The sequence below is a fragment of the Macrotis lagotis genome, chromosome 1, assembly GCF_037893015.1.
Source record: "Macrotis lagotis isolate mMagLag1 chromosome 1, bilby.v1.9.chrom.fasta, whole genome shotgun sequence".
NCBI classification, from domain to species: domain Eukaryota; kingdom Metazoa; phylum Chordata; class Mammalia; order Peramelemorphia; family Peramelidae; genus Macrotis; species Macrotis lagotis.
Window position 1 is genome coordinate 241,044,281 of NC_133658.1, and position 15,486 is coordinate 241,059,766.

Sequence of the window (15,486 nt, forward strand, 5' to 3'; positions counted from 1 at the left end):
GTAAAACACCAAAATGGCACCAAAGCAACTAAGAGCCCTAAACTCAGGGCTAGTCACCCCTGGGAGTGTCAGAACTAAGAGCCAAGTGGATGCAACACAAAAGATACATCTATATATATAAGGCAGAAATTATCAACCTTGGGATGGGTGACAATGTGGATTCTGATATGAGGGTAGAAATATTTGGAAGTAGGGAGGGATAAATGAGTTCCAAATTAATCTTAATTTGGATTTAATAAAGGATTTTAAGTTTTCAGAGTTAATCTGAACAAGATCTTAAGGCAAGACCTATAAAACTACTCCAGAACCTCTAAATCATATGAATTGCCCAAATCCCCTGAGTGCTCTGTACCAAATATTGAGTTCTGCCACAAATGTATCTATGGGTCTATGTTAGAACTGGATTGGTCTCCAAAAGTGGGGGAAAATGCCAAGGTCAAGGAAACTTTTGTCAGGGGCAACTGATTTTTGATTGATTCCCCACAGCTCAAGATTCCAGGATTTGATTCTCCTACATAGATACAGGAGAAGTTTAAAGTACAGAATAGGGATCGATTCATGAAACTGGACTTTGCTTCTTTAGAGAGAGGCAGTCATAGTTTTCAAAGACTTTTATTGCAACTGCAACCTATTAATTCACTACACACAGTGACTTGCAACAGTATGTAAGGAAGAACAGTAGAAAACTACAAGTTTTAAAAGTACAAGTTCTGTGACAGTACCCAGAGAAGCAGGGCCCCAGCACCAGCCCAGGATTCATCAACCATACCCACCTGAGGTCCTAGATTTCCTAATTCATGGGTATTTGAAAAATCTGGGTGGGAGGGACTTGTAATTCAAGGTTTATCTGGAAATGAGAGAGAGAGAGAGAGATAAAGGCTGTTTATTCTTAAGAATCTCCTCTCAAATTTTCTAACCTTTGTCATCTTGGGACCAGATAGTAGGTCTGGCATAGTTTGAGCTGCCCATTTCTAGGACATGTAGTTCCTTTAACCTCCATTTCTGTGGTTTAGACATTAGATGCCATATTTAGAAGGTCACAATCATTCACCCTGCCAGGGCTTTTTCTTTGAAAGATCACACTCCCCCTTTAGCTTTAGCTACATTCATTTATAGATTCCAACCTCCAACAAAGGTGTGAACCTTTCTTTCTAAGGTGCTTATTCCCCTTCCTCTCTTGCTTCTACTCCTTACTGGACATGTTGGTAGAAAAACAATTCACAGAGACTCTCAAATGATTAACCAAGTGTGGCTGGATTAACTCAAAACTATTATGACACAACCAAGCCAGCAATGCCACTGTCACAGGTGAAAGAGGAAAGATGAATGGGGTAAAAGTCTATTGTGAATAAGAAAGGTTTCCCTTTGAGGTGTTCAGGGTTCAGAAAGAGATTTCTGCTGCCTCTTGTTCAAGCTCTGCCTAGGCAAAGAGAGCTGCCTGGGAATGTGCTGCCTTCAGAGACTGAGAGATCCCCCTCACTACAGATCTTCAAAGGGCAGCTAAGTGGCATGGTGGATAGAGCAAAGGCCCTGAAGTCAGGAAGACCTAAGTTCAAATCCTGCCAGTTTGGCATTTCACTGGTTTACATAGTCACAGAGGCTAGCTGTGTGACTCTGGGCAAGTCACTAACCCCTCATCTGTAAAATGAGCTGGAGAAGGAAATGGTAAATTATTCCAGTACTCTTGTCAAGACCCAAATGAAGTCATCAAGAGTTGGACCTCTAAATGCTGGCAAACACCTAGGGAAAAAAAAAGTCTCTGCCCTCAGGGAGTTTTCATTCTATCTGAGGAAACTATACTTTTGGATAGAAAAGTATATACAAAATAAATACAATCTACATGGTGGGAGGGAAGCAGTGCCACCAAAAGAGGCAAGGAGTAGTAGATCAGAAAAGCCCTCCTCCTCTCCCCACCCAGTGGGAGGCAGTGCTTGCTCTGAGGGTCCAAGGGGTCCAAAGAGGCCCAAGAGGCCCCATGAGGAAGGAGTCAAGCAATGTTCATTCCACTGCTCCCCAAGAGAAAGATATGTGGCTCCCTTCTTCTTCCTCAGGTCACACTGCCACCCACATCCTCCTTAGGCAGCCTTGAACCAGTCATCTCCCTTTATTCCATCCCCACCCTCCAGCTCACCCTGGAATTGAGGTACTGCTGCAGGAGCATCTCCAGATCGGCGTTCTGTTGCTCAAGCATCTCATTTTCATTCAGCAGCTTGGCCCGATGGGTAAGGATATTACTTTCTCAACAAAAAGGAAAAACAGTTAATAATCTGTTTGGCAACTAAATGATGCAATGGATAGAGCACTGAACTTGTGTTCAGGATGCCCTGGCTCCAAATTCAACTTCAAACACTTATTAAATATGCATCCTAGGGTCAGTTAATTAACCTCTGCCTGTCTTGGTTTCCCCAACTGTAAAATGGAGATTACAATAATAGCACCTCAGAATTGTTGGAGGACCAAAAGTGATACTATCTGTAAAGAACTTTGCAAAATTCAAAGTAACTATATAAACACCATCATTATTATTGTGCAATTATTATTTTTGTGATTGTTGTTATTCTCAAACTCCTCTCTCTTCCCACGTGAAGTCTGATGGGCTTTATTCAAATGGCTTTCAGACCATTAGAGGGGGAGGGTTCTACCTAGAGGTGGAATTCCATCTAACAGGTACATAGGACAATGTTTTTAGGCCTCCCTTGCTCCTGAAAACCACCCCATTCTGGCTTTCCTAAGCCAGCAAAATTCAAATGCAAGTGACTGGGTTACATGTCACTTGCAAGGAATCTCAGAAGAAAAAAGAGAATTGAACAAGATCCAATGACTGAACAAGTGCCATCTTCCATTGTACCACCAGAGGCTCCCCTTCCCATTTAAATATAGCATTTTCATCCAAAACCATGTCAAAACTGAAGAGCCAGTAAGCAAATGGGATGACCAGACTATCCATTTCCAGGTCTTAATTTCATTTTCTTCTAAGTTGTGCAGTGCTAAGGAGGAAGGAGATTCCTTCCTGCCTTTTCACATCATTTCCACAGATACATGTACTCACTGGTATTTCTGTAAGTTGTCCAGCAATGCATCCCATAACTTCTCTTTATTGGGAGGGATAACAGAACAAAGGGCATCCCAATATTCTGAATCCTTTGACTCATCCCGTATCTCTTTGTGTGTCACTGGTTTTAATGGCATTGGAGAATCCCTGAAGGATAAAGAGAACTGGTTCCTAAATATGACCACTTCACAGGAGTAGGTTCTAAGTAGAACCAAACCCCTAGCCCTACAGAACAGGAAGTAAGAGCTTTTTACTTCTTGCAACCCATGCCTTCTCATTCAAGAACATTACTAAATAAGAAAGAAATGGTGGGAGACATTGGGTGTTTTTTGGAGAATATGGCTTCTAATTTTTCCTGTGGGTCAATATACATTTTCTTTCTACAAACAAATATATCACCAGCATCCAGTTCAAAAATCTGATATTTTATTTAAAATTTTGCTGTTCGTAGCCAAGGTGGTTGAAGTGATTACCAGAGCAACTTAAGACCTATGGACTAATAATCCTCCTGAAGCTTCCTTAGGGGTTGACTGGTCCAGTCAAAGGTTCATAGCTTGCGAAAGAAAAAGGCAAGAACAGATTGTTGGGTTACTACAAACTCTCCACAGCAGTAGATAATTCCTCACTTCCTTGAAGAGATAAGCTCAGGCCTCTGTTAGCCACAGGCAGAAATGAAGATCTAGACATTCTGAGACATTCCAAAAGACATTTCCAATAGACATTCCCTTTCACCCTTCATTTCCCTTTCTTTTAAAATGCTATTCATATTCTGACTCCTGAAACAATATATTCTTTCTCTGTCACAAAACATGCTTCCATGCATTAAAACCACCATTACACCCTATGCCCTTTAAACAAAAAAAGATTTATGAGAATTGCTCTGGTCCTATCCTTGAATCCTTCCCCCCCCCCCATTCCACAGTTATAGCTATGTTCTGATTTAATGCAAACAATGAATCCCATGAAGTAACTTCATTCTTTAATTTTCATTACATATTCCCATTAGAATGGAACCAATTACTACATTTTCTTTATAACTTTGAATAATTGAAGTTCAAATATAAAGATTTGAATAATGCAACCACTTGACAGGATTCATTATTCACACTTAGCAAGAACTGACTGTAAGTCAGATTTTATCCCTGATTAAATTTCCACCCATAACCCATTAGGTGACCTATTTACCACCTATTTCAAGGTACCTGAGCCCACCTGAGTTTTTGCTGACTAATAACATAAGCCTCCAAGGCCTTGAGTACATCATTAGGGTGAATGAACTCTGAATGAAGAAGGTGCTGTGGGTCTTGGTAGTCACTTGGAACAACATTTTCCTTTTGAATGCCTTCAGACTTTGAGCCTAGAGTTGTATCCTCTTGGTTCTGTAGAAAGAGACACAAAATACCAAAGGGAAGGTGGGATGGTAACACAACTGAAGGCACAGATCTTTGAGAAAGAAGGACTATGTGAAAAGGAAGAAATAGCAAAGAGTCAAAGAAAATTGTATTTTGGAGACTGTAGAGAGGGAAGAGGAGACTGGAGGGAGGGAAGGATGTGCCTGTGAAAAGTCAACTAGATAAACTGTGTAAAGCCACCCTTAAGTATCAGTTATTTTTACAGTATCAGTAAAGGTGGCCATTTGACCACACCTCCACACAAAGGATATTCATGGAGAACTAGTTCAAACCCTGGTCTTTCACATATACATATATGGCATTTATCCAGTCAGAAAAATTCGAGCACCAGAACAATGGATCCTGAACTAAATCCATTTTCAGAAAAGCAAAAGACATTCCATCAGTCTTGTTGGTTGAGTGAAAAAAGGTTAAATGATCTTGACTCCAATCCCCTAATGACACTAATGGAATTTTTTTTTTAAACCAAGGAGAGTAATAGCTAATAGGTTCTACTCAGGGCTAAGAAGCAGCTCAACCTCCTCTACCTTTTCCAGCTATTACTTGCCTGTGAAGAGGTCTTTTAGCATTTACACACTTCCCCCACTCAAAAGAATAACTATAGCACAAATAATACTGAAAACTAGAAATGCACAAGGAACTTGTAAGACAAAACTAATTTTAAACAAGTTCCACCACTCACTGCTAGCACTGTGTCTTAGATGTATTTAGCAGACAGAGTTTGGATTTATGCTTCTGTAGAATGAAAATATCTGGTTGAAAATATTGGTGACATTAATCACTAAAGATAAGCTAACTCCTTCATAAAAAGTGAGAAAAAATGACTATATTTTTCTACTTAGCCTAGCAATCTATTCGTGGAATACAGTCCTGACCAAATCCACATCCTCTCAGCATAGACTAAAAACCATTCCCTTTATTCTCTGTTTCATCTTACCTGGGAAAGGAAAGCCATCATGGCTCGAAAGTCAAGGAAGAATTGTACCAGTGCATAAACATCATCTTCATTTTCGATGCTAAGGGCCTAAAGGGAAATAAAATCAAAGAGTTGTTCTAGTGTCCTGATTACTTGGTCTACTGCCTCAATGTAAAATTTAAATATTCCTTGCATCAACCTAAAGGACAAAGACAGCTAGCTACCTGGACTGGACCAGCAGGAACTAAAATGACCAAGAACAACAGAGGAAACAATATGTAACTTTGAGATAGCAGGAAGCCCAAAGGAATGTTAATTAGGGCAGGGAGAAGCAACTATGGTCAGATTTTTAGAGATTTGGGGACTTTTAGGGTTTCTTGGGTCATTTAGTTGAGTGTAAGAAAATAAAGGAGAAGGATACAATGGAGAGCTCCCCTAAGTCTTCCCTAACTCACTACAGCGGCTAATAGGAGTATCAAAAAAGGGCAAAGAATTATGTTTTTCCCCCCTCTGATTTAGTCTTTATTTTCATTAAAGTCCCAAAAGGGTCTCAGAACTCACAGCAAAGATGTTGTCTAGCTTGAGCAGACAGCTTTCATTCCTCTCGAGGGGATGAAGAAGGCCCAGCAATTTACTCTCTATCAGAAAACCCTGTGGAGAGGGGGGAGGGAAGATCTGAACATTTGAAGCCAGTTTTGTTGACAAAAATCAGGCTCCAGTCATCTCCACCTAACAGGTAAGGCAAGATTTCAAGAAGTAGAACCCCTTTGGAAAGGACTTCGGGAAGGGAGAGGTCCAGTGCCCTTGGACTGTCTACAGAGTGGTATATTGGGGGCAACCCTCTTTCCTCTATCAGGGTACATGGATGCCCAACACTAAACAGCACAATCCAAGGCCACACAGTCAGTTTCCCAGGATTGGGAAGGTGACTTAGGGATAAGGAGATCCTGTGCCAGCCCCTCACTCTCAATGGCTGCTTGTCCTGGCAGTGAGAAGGGTTAAAAATGATGGCAGCTGGCCTTCAATCAATTCAAAAACAATTTACATGCTTTTCTGGGTTGGGGAACTAAAGGCACTTGTCCCTTGCTCAAATTCCTGAAGCCAACTTTGTAATCTTTGAAGAGTTAAGTCATGTGGACCAAGCAAGAAAAACTTCATCTTATGTAGTGATGCTGCTGAACACCCGAGCTGATTAAACTCAGTACATGCTTTACTCTATCACTTGTTTACTCTACTCTGTGGCATAACCACCCCCAACACTCCTTTGCTCACTCAAGTTCCATATCAAAGCTCCTAATGAGTGTCCCCAAGGCTTTGTCCAGGGCTGTCTCCTCTTTTCTCTCTATATTCTCTCTCTTAGTGATCTCATCAACTCCCATATGTTGGCTTGGTTATTACCTCTATAGAGATGATTCCCCAATCTTTATATCCAAATCTTCAATCTCTTCCAATTTCTGTTTCTAGGCTCTCCCTCTACTACTATCATTTAGTAACCTTTCCTCCTTTGAGGTTCATTCAATCCATTTATCTAACCAAGATTTCAGTAATTGTGATCTACTGACCTCCAGGACACTCCTTCCATACTTAATGAATGTTGTGCCTGGCTCACCATCTTTCCTGTCCAACTCCTGCCCTCATACTTGGGAACTTCAACAAATGTACTCATGATTCTCCCCCAAACACTCTACCTGCCCAGTTTCTCAACTTAATCATTTTCTGTGACCTATTCCTCCACTCCACTGCAACTCCACATAGAGAAATGGTCATATATCCTTGATTTTTTCCATTATTCACAAGTGTTCCAAATCCATATTCATGAACTCTGAAATTCCACTTCTTCATTTCTTTGTCCATTTTATCTATTGAAGATGCCTCTGTGCCAATCTCTAGACTTTGCTTCTACTCATTTGCTGCTAAAAGAAGCCAGAGCAAATCACAAAAGCAGTCTGATTAGGTCTACTACAAATTAAAGGCACATAATCACAATTGCAGCAAAGCAATCCTTTGACACCTTCCTAATCAATTTACAGTGGCTTTTTCCAAACCTTTTTATCTCTTCTCTAATTTCCCACAGACACCCTCCCTTTACTTCCTCAGCTGAGAACATCACCTCATATTTCACTAATAAAATTGAGGACATTAGCAAAGAGTTCCCTTTTCTCTCCATTCTTCATCTCACATATTCATAATATGCCTTCTGCCACTATCTTTTCCTTCACCCATTTCACATAAAGAGGTAACCCTTGGGCGGCTAGGTGGCATAGTGGATAAAGCACTGGCCCTAGAATCAGGAGTACCTGGATTCAAATCCAGTCTCAGACACTTAATAATTACCTAGCTGTGTGGCCTTGGGCAAGCTACTTAACTACGTTTGCCTTGCAAAAAAACCTTAAAAAAAAAAGAGGTAACCCTTGTCCTTATCAAGGCAAATCCATCTATAGGCCCCCTTTATCCCATTCCATCCCTTCTTCTCCAAAAGATTATCCCCTCCATCATCCCTACTCTCTAATTTTCAATCATTTCTTTTCTGCTGGTGCTTCACTATTCACTCTAATCATTCTCATGTCTCTCCATCTCCCCCTAAAGTTTCACTTGATCTGTCCATCCCTATTAGCTATTGATACATATCTCTCCTCCCTTTTGTGGTTAAACTCCTTGAGGTTTTTTTTAATAAAAGAAGCCTCCATTTCATTTTCTCTCAATTCTATTCTTAACTCTTCAGTCTCATCTTAATTCTGTACAGACTGGTTTCTGATTTCATCTTTCAACTCAAATTGCTCTCTGAAACCTTAAGCACTATTGATTGCTGTCTTCTTGATATTCTTTTCTCTCTAGGTTTTTGTGACCCCTCTTTCCTCCTCCTCCTCCTCCTCCTAACCACTCCCTCTTTTTCTCCTTTGTTGGATCTTCATTCATGACACAAAAATGCTGGTTGTCTGACTCTCTTGTTATTCAATAACTCATCACCAATTTCCCACTGGACATTTCAAACCTATTTTATACTGCATCTCCAACTCAATAAGTCCAAAATGGAATTCATTATTGTTGCCCCCAAATCTATTCTTCTTCCAAACTTCCCTAGTTCTGTTGATATCATTAATATCCACAATTAATATTAACCTCAATGTCATCCTTGATTCCTTACTTCCAACTTCCACACTGCCAATCAATTCTCAAGCAAATCATGTTGTTTTGACCACAACTCCTCTCCATCCTATCCTTTCTATCTATTCAGACTGCCACCACCTTAGTCCTGGTTCTCTCCTCATCTGTTCTTGTTTTTCCTATTGCAATGGCATTCTGACTGGTCTCCCTACCAATCCATCCTTCAAACACATACCAAAGTAGCATTCGGTCAATAAACTCCAATGGTTCCCCATTGCCTCTAGGATCAAATAGAAATTTTTTCTGTTTGACTTTTTAAAATCTTTCCCAGTCTGGCCTCAATCTCCCTTTTCATCCTTTTTATACATTACTCTCCTTCACTCATTCCACACTCAAGCTAAACAGGTCTTCTCTCTCCACACATGACTCCATTTCCCATCTCTTTGACTTTACACTATTTTTTTTAGGTTTGTTTTTTTTTTTTTTGGCAAGGCAATGGCGTTAAGTGGCTTGCCCAAGGCCACACAGCTAGGTAATTATTAAGTGTCTGAGACCGGATTTGAACTCAGGTACTTCTGACTCCAGGGCTAGTGCTCTATCCACTGTGCCACCTAGCTGCCCCTGACTTTACACTGTTTTTACACCATACACAGTTTACCCTTTTACACCATTCCCCCACATCTAGAATGACTCCCTGCCTCTACTTCATTCCTCTCCAGGCTGCACTCCTGACTCTCTCTCCTCTCAGACTTTTTCTATAATGCCTATACACAGGGTTGCCTCTTGATTTCCACTCATCCCTTTTCCAACTTACTTTTATGCATTGTTTTCATTCCCTCCCTTCTTCAAGATGTACCTTCTACACTTTTTTTGTTTTGCTTTGTTTTCGCAAGACAATGGAGTTAAGGGACTTAAGTATCAAGTGTCTGATGCCACATTTGAACTCAGGTTCTCCTTCAGAACTAGTTCTCTATTCACTGAACACCTAGCTGCCCCTTTTAGCTACTTGAAGGCAGGATCTGTTTCATATTTTTTTTAATCTTTGTATCCTTAGTACCTAGCACAACCTAGGGCAAAGTGGATGCTTAAAAAATGCTTGCTGATTCACTGACTCCATGAAGTCAGGTACAACCCAACCAATGCAACCTACAAAGCTGCCTGCTCAGAAACGTCCAACAGAGGCACATATAGTTTTGAGGCAGTTAAGAGTCATGGTAGTTCATGTTGCTGCCCTTTCAGAAATGGTTGTAACTTCTGGGGAATTGGCTTCAGTCTTGGACTGTACCTCTATAAGTCACTAAGCAAGGCAGTATTTGCCAACTTGCCTATAGATCACCCAAGCCTTTCCATATCTTGTTTTGTATGTCATTGGGCTTGACTGGGTACTCCAGATGCCCCTTCTAGATCATTCTGGTCTAAAGTCACAAATACAGAGAGAAAAACAAAAATCCTACTCCTTTCTATGCAGGTTTATCATACCCTCAGGACAAGTTCCCCAAGGCTTACCGACTCATCACACATAATCTCTAATATTTGTTTGACGGTCTTTGCAGATAAATGCTTTGGCAGGGACAGTCTGGACTTGTGGTCTTTCAAGCTTGGTTTTTCAGTTTCATCTCCTTCCTCCTCTTCATCAGCAAAAGAGAGTTAAAAGCAAAAAAAAAAAACAGAAAAAGAGGGGAGAAAGTGAATTTTTTTTAATTTGCAAATTGACATTTGGAAACTGAGAAAGATCTTCATCTTCTTAGTCAAAAGTCGATGATGGTGCTAGTGATTGTGACAATGATGATAACAGTGATGATGATGATGATGATGACATGTAGAATTTTGTAAAATGCTCTACACCCCAGACTAGTGCTGTGCCCTATTATGGAGTCAATTATTAAATGTTCATAGTAAGTATTTATACCTTAGAAATCAGCAAATGCTACAAATTAGGGCTAGATTTATTGTTTTGTTGATTGCAAGGACTAAAGAAAGCATAGAGAAAATACTAATAATGCAGATTGAACTTTAAAATAGGTCAGGAATATATTTTTTCCAGAGAGCTAATTTATTACACCATATCATTTTATACACATTATCTTATTTGAAGCCCATGACAACGTAAGGCTTTGAAGACTAAGTGACTGGTTCTGGAGTCGGAGGACTTGGGAGTTCAAATCCCTTCACTAATATATCAGTCACTTAATAAACATTATGTTTAAGAGTTAGGTGTACTTAATACATATGTAACCTGGGCTAGTTATTTAACCTTGTTGAGCTTCAGCATCCATACCTGTAAAATGAGAGGGTTTAACTGCATGACCTATGAAGTCGCTTCTGGGTCTAAATGTATGATTCTGTGAACCATGGTTATGCAAGCCAAATTTAAACTTGAATGTTTCTGACTCTAGGCCCAGAATTCTTTTTTTTATTAATATTTTGTTTTCCAATTATATACAATAGTAGTTTCTACCTATCATTTTCTGTAAGGTTTTGAATTTTACAATTTTCCCCTCATCCTCCTTCCCTCCCCTATCCCCCCACAGAAGGCAGTCTTATAATCTTTACATTGTTTCCATGCTATACATTGATCAAAATTGAATGTGTTGGGAGACAAATCATAACCTTGAGGAGAAAATAAAATATTAGAGATAGCAAAATTATGTAGTATATAAGACATTTTTTTAAAAAATTGAAGATAATAGACTTTGGTCTTTGTTTAAACTCCACAGTTCTTTCTTTCCTTTTTTTTTTCTTTAGGTTTTTTCAAGGCAAATGGGGTTAAGTGGCTTGCCCAAGGCCACACAGCTAGGTAATTATTAAGTGTCTGAGACCGGATTTGAACCCAGGTACACCTGACTCCAAGGCAGGTGCTTTGTCCACTACACCACCTAGCCACCCCTCCACAGTTCTTTCTCTGGGTACAGATGGTATTCTCCATCACAGATGTTCTAAAATTGTCCCTGATTATTGCATTGATGGAATGAGCAAGTTCATTAAGGTTGATCATCACCCCCATGCTGCTGTTAGGGCACAATGTTCTTCTGATTCTACTCACCTCGCTCAGCATCAGTTCATGAAAGTCTTTCCAGTCTTCTCTGAATTCCCATTCCTCTTGGTTTTAATAGAACAATAGTGTTCCATAACGTACATATACCACAAATGTTCAGCCCTTCCCCAATTAATGGACATTCACTCAATTTCCAATTCTTTGCCACCACAAACAGGGCCGCTATGAATATTTTTGTACAAGTGATGTTCTTACCCTTTTTCACAAACTCTTCAGGGTATAGACTCAGTAGTGGTATTGCTGGATGAAAGAGAATGCACATTTTAATTGCCCTTCAGGTATAATTCCAAATTGTTCTCCAGAAAGATTGGATCAGTTCACAGATCCACCAATAATGCATTAGCATCCCAGATTTCCCACATCCCTTCCAACACTGAACATTGTCCTTTCTGGTCATATTGGCCAATCTGATAGAATGAGATGGTACCTCAGAGCTACTTTAATTTGCATTTCTCTAATCAGTAATGATTTAGAGCAATTTTTCATATGTCTATGGATAGCTTTGATTTCCTCATCTGTAAATTGCCTCTGCAAGTCCTTTGATCATTTGTCAGTTGGGAAATGGCTTTTTTTATATAAATTTGACTCCATTTTCTATATATTTTAGAAACGAGTCCTTTCTCAGAAATACCAGTTGCAAAAATTGTTTCCCAATTTGCTACATTTCTTTTTATCTTGCTTACAGTGGTTTTGTCTGTGCAAAAGTTTTTAAATTTAATGTAATTAAAATTATCTAGTTTGTTTTTAATGATGTTCTCCATCTCTTCCTTGGTCATAAACTGCTTCCCTTTCCATAGATCTGATAAGTAAACTATTCCTTGATCTCCTAGTTTGCTTATATGTTTGTCTTTTATGTATAAATCCTGCACCCATTTTCATCTTATCTTGGTATAGTGTGAGATGTTAGTCTAATCAAAGTTTCTGCCATACTAACTTACAATTTTCCCAAGAAAGTTCTTATCCCAGAACCTGGACTCTTTGGGTTTATAAAACAGCAGATTACTATAACTGTTTCTTGCTGTCTCTTTTGCCCCTAATCTATTCCACTGATCTACCACTCTATTTCTTCCAGACAGTTTTGATGACTGATGCTTTATAGTATAATTTTAGAATCGATAGGGCTAAGCCACCTTCTTTTGCACTTTTTTCATTAAATCCCTGGACATTCTTGACTTTTTGTTTCTCCACATGAATTCAGTTATAATTTTTTCTAGCTCATTAAAGTAATATTTTGGAAGTCTGATTGATAAGTCACTAAATAAGTAGATTAATTTAGGTAGAATTGCCCTTTTTATTATATTAGCTCGGCTTATCCATGAGCAGTTGATATTTGCCCAGTTATTTAAATCTGATTTTATTTGTGTGAAGAGTGTTTTAAAGTTATTTTCATAGAGTTTCTGAGTCTGCTTTGGCAGGTAAACACCCAAGTATTTTATAATGTCTGAAGTTACTTTAAATGGAATTTAAATACAGCTCTTGTTGCTGTATCTTGCTATTAAATATCTAGAAATGTTGAGGATTTATGAGGGTTTATTTTATATCCTGTGACTTTGCTAAAGTTGCTAATTGTTTCTAGTAGATAATTTTAGATAATTTTTTAGGATTTTCTAGGTATACCATCATGCCATCTGCAAAGAGTAAAAGTTTTGCTTCTTCCTTCCCAATTCTAATTCCTTCAATTTCTTTTTCTTCTCTTACTGCTGAAGCTAACATTTCTAATATGATATTGAATAGTAGTAGTAATAATGGCATCCTTGTTTCACTCCTGATCTTATTGGGAATGCCTCTAGCTTATCCCCATTGCATATAATTAGGCCCTGCATCCTTATCTTGCTCTACATCAATACTTCAACTGGATAGAGACAGAGTCAAAGACTAGGATAGACAGAGACAGGAAAAGAAGTCATAGAAGTAATTTTTTTTTTAATTCACAGAACATACTGGAGAAATTCAGTGGGAAAAACAATTAGGATAGCTTTGAAACAATGTTGAATTTATTATGGACTTTTAAAAAATAAAAGCTATATGGTTTCACATGTTATCCTCTATTTCTTTGTATGTGGAACTGTTTGTGTTTGATTTGTAAAATTCAGAATATAAAAAATAAAAATACTTGTTTAAAATAATACACTACAGAGAAAGGCATTTTTTTTTTGGTCAGACATGATTTTCAGTGACGTAGACAATTCTATAAGAGGAAACACCCTCTGCCAATATAGACAGGAACTTGCTGTTTCTTGGGAGTCCTAAAGCAGTGGCCAGGGAACCCAAAAATGAAGTGACTCACCCAGGGTTACACAGTTGAACCTCCTGCTATGCCACACACAGTGAGAGAAGCTGATGGAGGTTAATAGTTTCTTACTTACCTGCCATTAATAGCAGCTCATGGAGTAACTCTGTAGCTGACTTCTTCTTGACCTGAGAAATAGGTCCCACATTGTTCATGAACCAGTAGTTAGGTCTGGTCCAAGGAAGCCCCAGCTGCTGTTCATGGATGATTTTGTCAGCATCTAGGGCTTTGTTCATTAAAACCTTTGCTTCCTCCTCATTCATTATCCAAACCTCCTGAAACTGCTTGTCATTGATAATTGAAAAATGCCTGTGAAGGGAGAGCCACGGAATATGTCATGCTGACTTAAGGGCAGAGATGTTTAACAATGGGCCCTGGCAGGAAATGTATGAAACACAACACTGTTAGGTTTAATCTACTTAATATCATCTCCATCACTTTCTTAAGTCTACACAATAACAAAACAATAAATCAAGCCCTTGGCTTCTATTTTGCTGATTTCTAAGGTGCGAAGGCTCACTTGAAAAAATTTAACAATTGGCTCTCATTGCTCTGAGCTAACTCTAGTGCATTCCTAACAGGATGGATGCCAGGTAACCATGGCAACCCCTAAGTCAGTCATCTTCTCACTTGTTAAATGCTAAGTTGCTCCCTAAGAAGGGGGAGGGTTCCACTGAAGGACAAAAGAGAGGGCTCAGAATCTTGCATGACCTCCTAAAATTCTAGTGTAATCAAGACTGCTGATTTGAAGATTGAAAGGCTTGCAACTCAGAGCCCAGATTCCTGAAGTACATACCTCATCGTTTTCTGCAACTCCTTGAACTGAGTCACAATTCGCTTGTAGTCTGCAGTTAGGTTCATGTTGTCCTCATGGTACTGCTTTATCTGTTTTGACATTTTAGTTCTCAGGTTGTTCATTACATCATGCATCCTGCCCAGAAAGAGAAAGAGGAATTTGGAAGATACACAGAGACACAATTCAAATGACTGCTCTACATAAGCAGAAAATGGGCAGGAAGTGGTAGAGGAAGGATTTGAAGCCAGATCCTCTCTGAAAGCACCTCCTAGGGATTTAAAAATCAAGTCTCTTTTCCACCTAAATTATTTAAATCTAGGATCTAGCCAATGTTTTTAATAAAAATGAAAGCATCCTTATCCTCAACTAGCTTCATCTTACTGGAGGGATGGGAGGCAGTAGAGTACAGTGGAAATAGCACTGAATTTGTAGTCACAAACACCTGGGTTTGAATCCTGGCTTTGATATTTGCTATGTTTCCAACTGTGGGCACTCCCCACAGTGGCTATTCCAAACCTTCTCTTCTCCAAGCTTAGGAAACCAACCCCCATCCCAATCTTCACACATATACATTTATATTTATGAAAGACCATACTATGCCTAGTTCTCTGTCAATTATTTCTCAGGAAATAGACAGTATCTTCCTTCATAGGTCCAAGTGTTTGTTTTTTTCTAAATCAACCAGTTCATCATTTACTTTTTTTTTTCTTCAGGCAATCAGTGATAAATGACTTGCTCAGGGTCTCACAAGTTAAGTGTTTGAGACCAGATTTGAACAATGGTGCTCCTGACTCCAGGGCTGTGCTCTATCCACTGTGCCACCTGGATGTCCCCATCATTTCTTTTATCATATCAGTATT

General features: G+C 39.2%; 1 protein-coding gene across 3 annotated transcripts in view; it reads right to left on the minus strand.

The window, feature by feature from the left end:
• Positions 1-596: 596 nt before the first annotated feature.
• DRC1 (dynein regulatory complex subunit 1) overlaps positions 597-15,486 on the minus strand; it is a 60,871-nt gene continuing 45,981 nt past the window's right edge. The window contains exons 9-17 of one of the 3 annotated variants that reach the window (XM_074209921.1): positions 14,627-14,761; positions 13,907-14,139; positions 9,992-10,113; positions 5,942-6,031; positions 5,402-5,488; positions 4,265-4,431; positions 3,050-3,199; positions 2,132-2,234; positions 597-847 (exon numbers count right to left, since the gene is read on the minus strand). In XM_074209921.1, coding sequence (XP_074066022.1) covers positions 791-847; positions 2,132-2,234; positions 3,050-3,199; positions 4,265-4,431; positions 5,402-5,488; positions 5,942-6,031; positions 9,992-10,113; positions 13,907-14,139; positions 14,627-14,761 — 1,144 coding nt within the window. In that variant the 3' untranslated portion in view covers positions 597-790. Of the gene's footprint in view, positions 848-2,131; positions 2,239-3,049; positions 3,200-3,456; positions 3,606-4,264; positions 4,432-5,401; positions 5,489-5,941; positions 6,032-9,991; positions 10,114-13,906; positions 14,140-14,626; positions 14,762-15,486 lie in introns of those variants that run through there. The other 2 variants (XM_074209922.1, XM_074209923.1) reach the window with 2 other exon arrangements.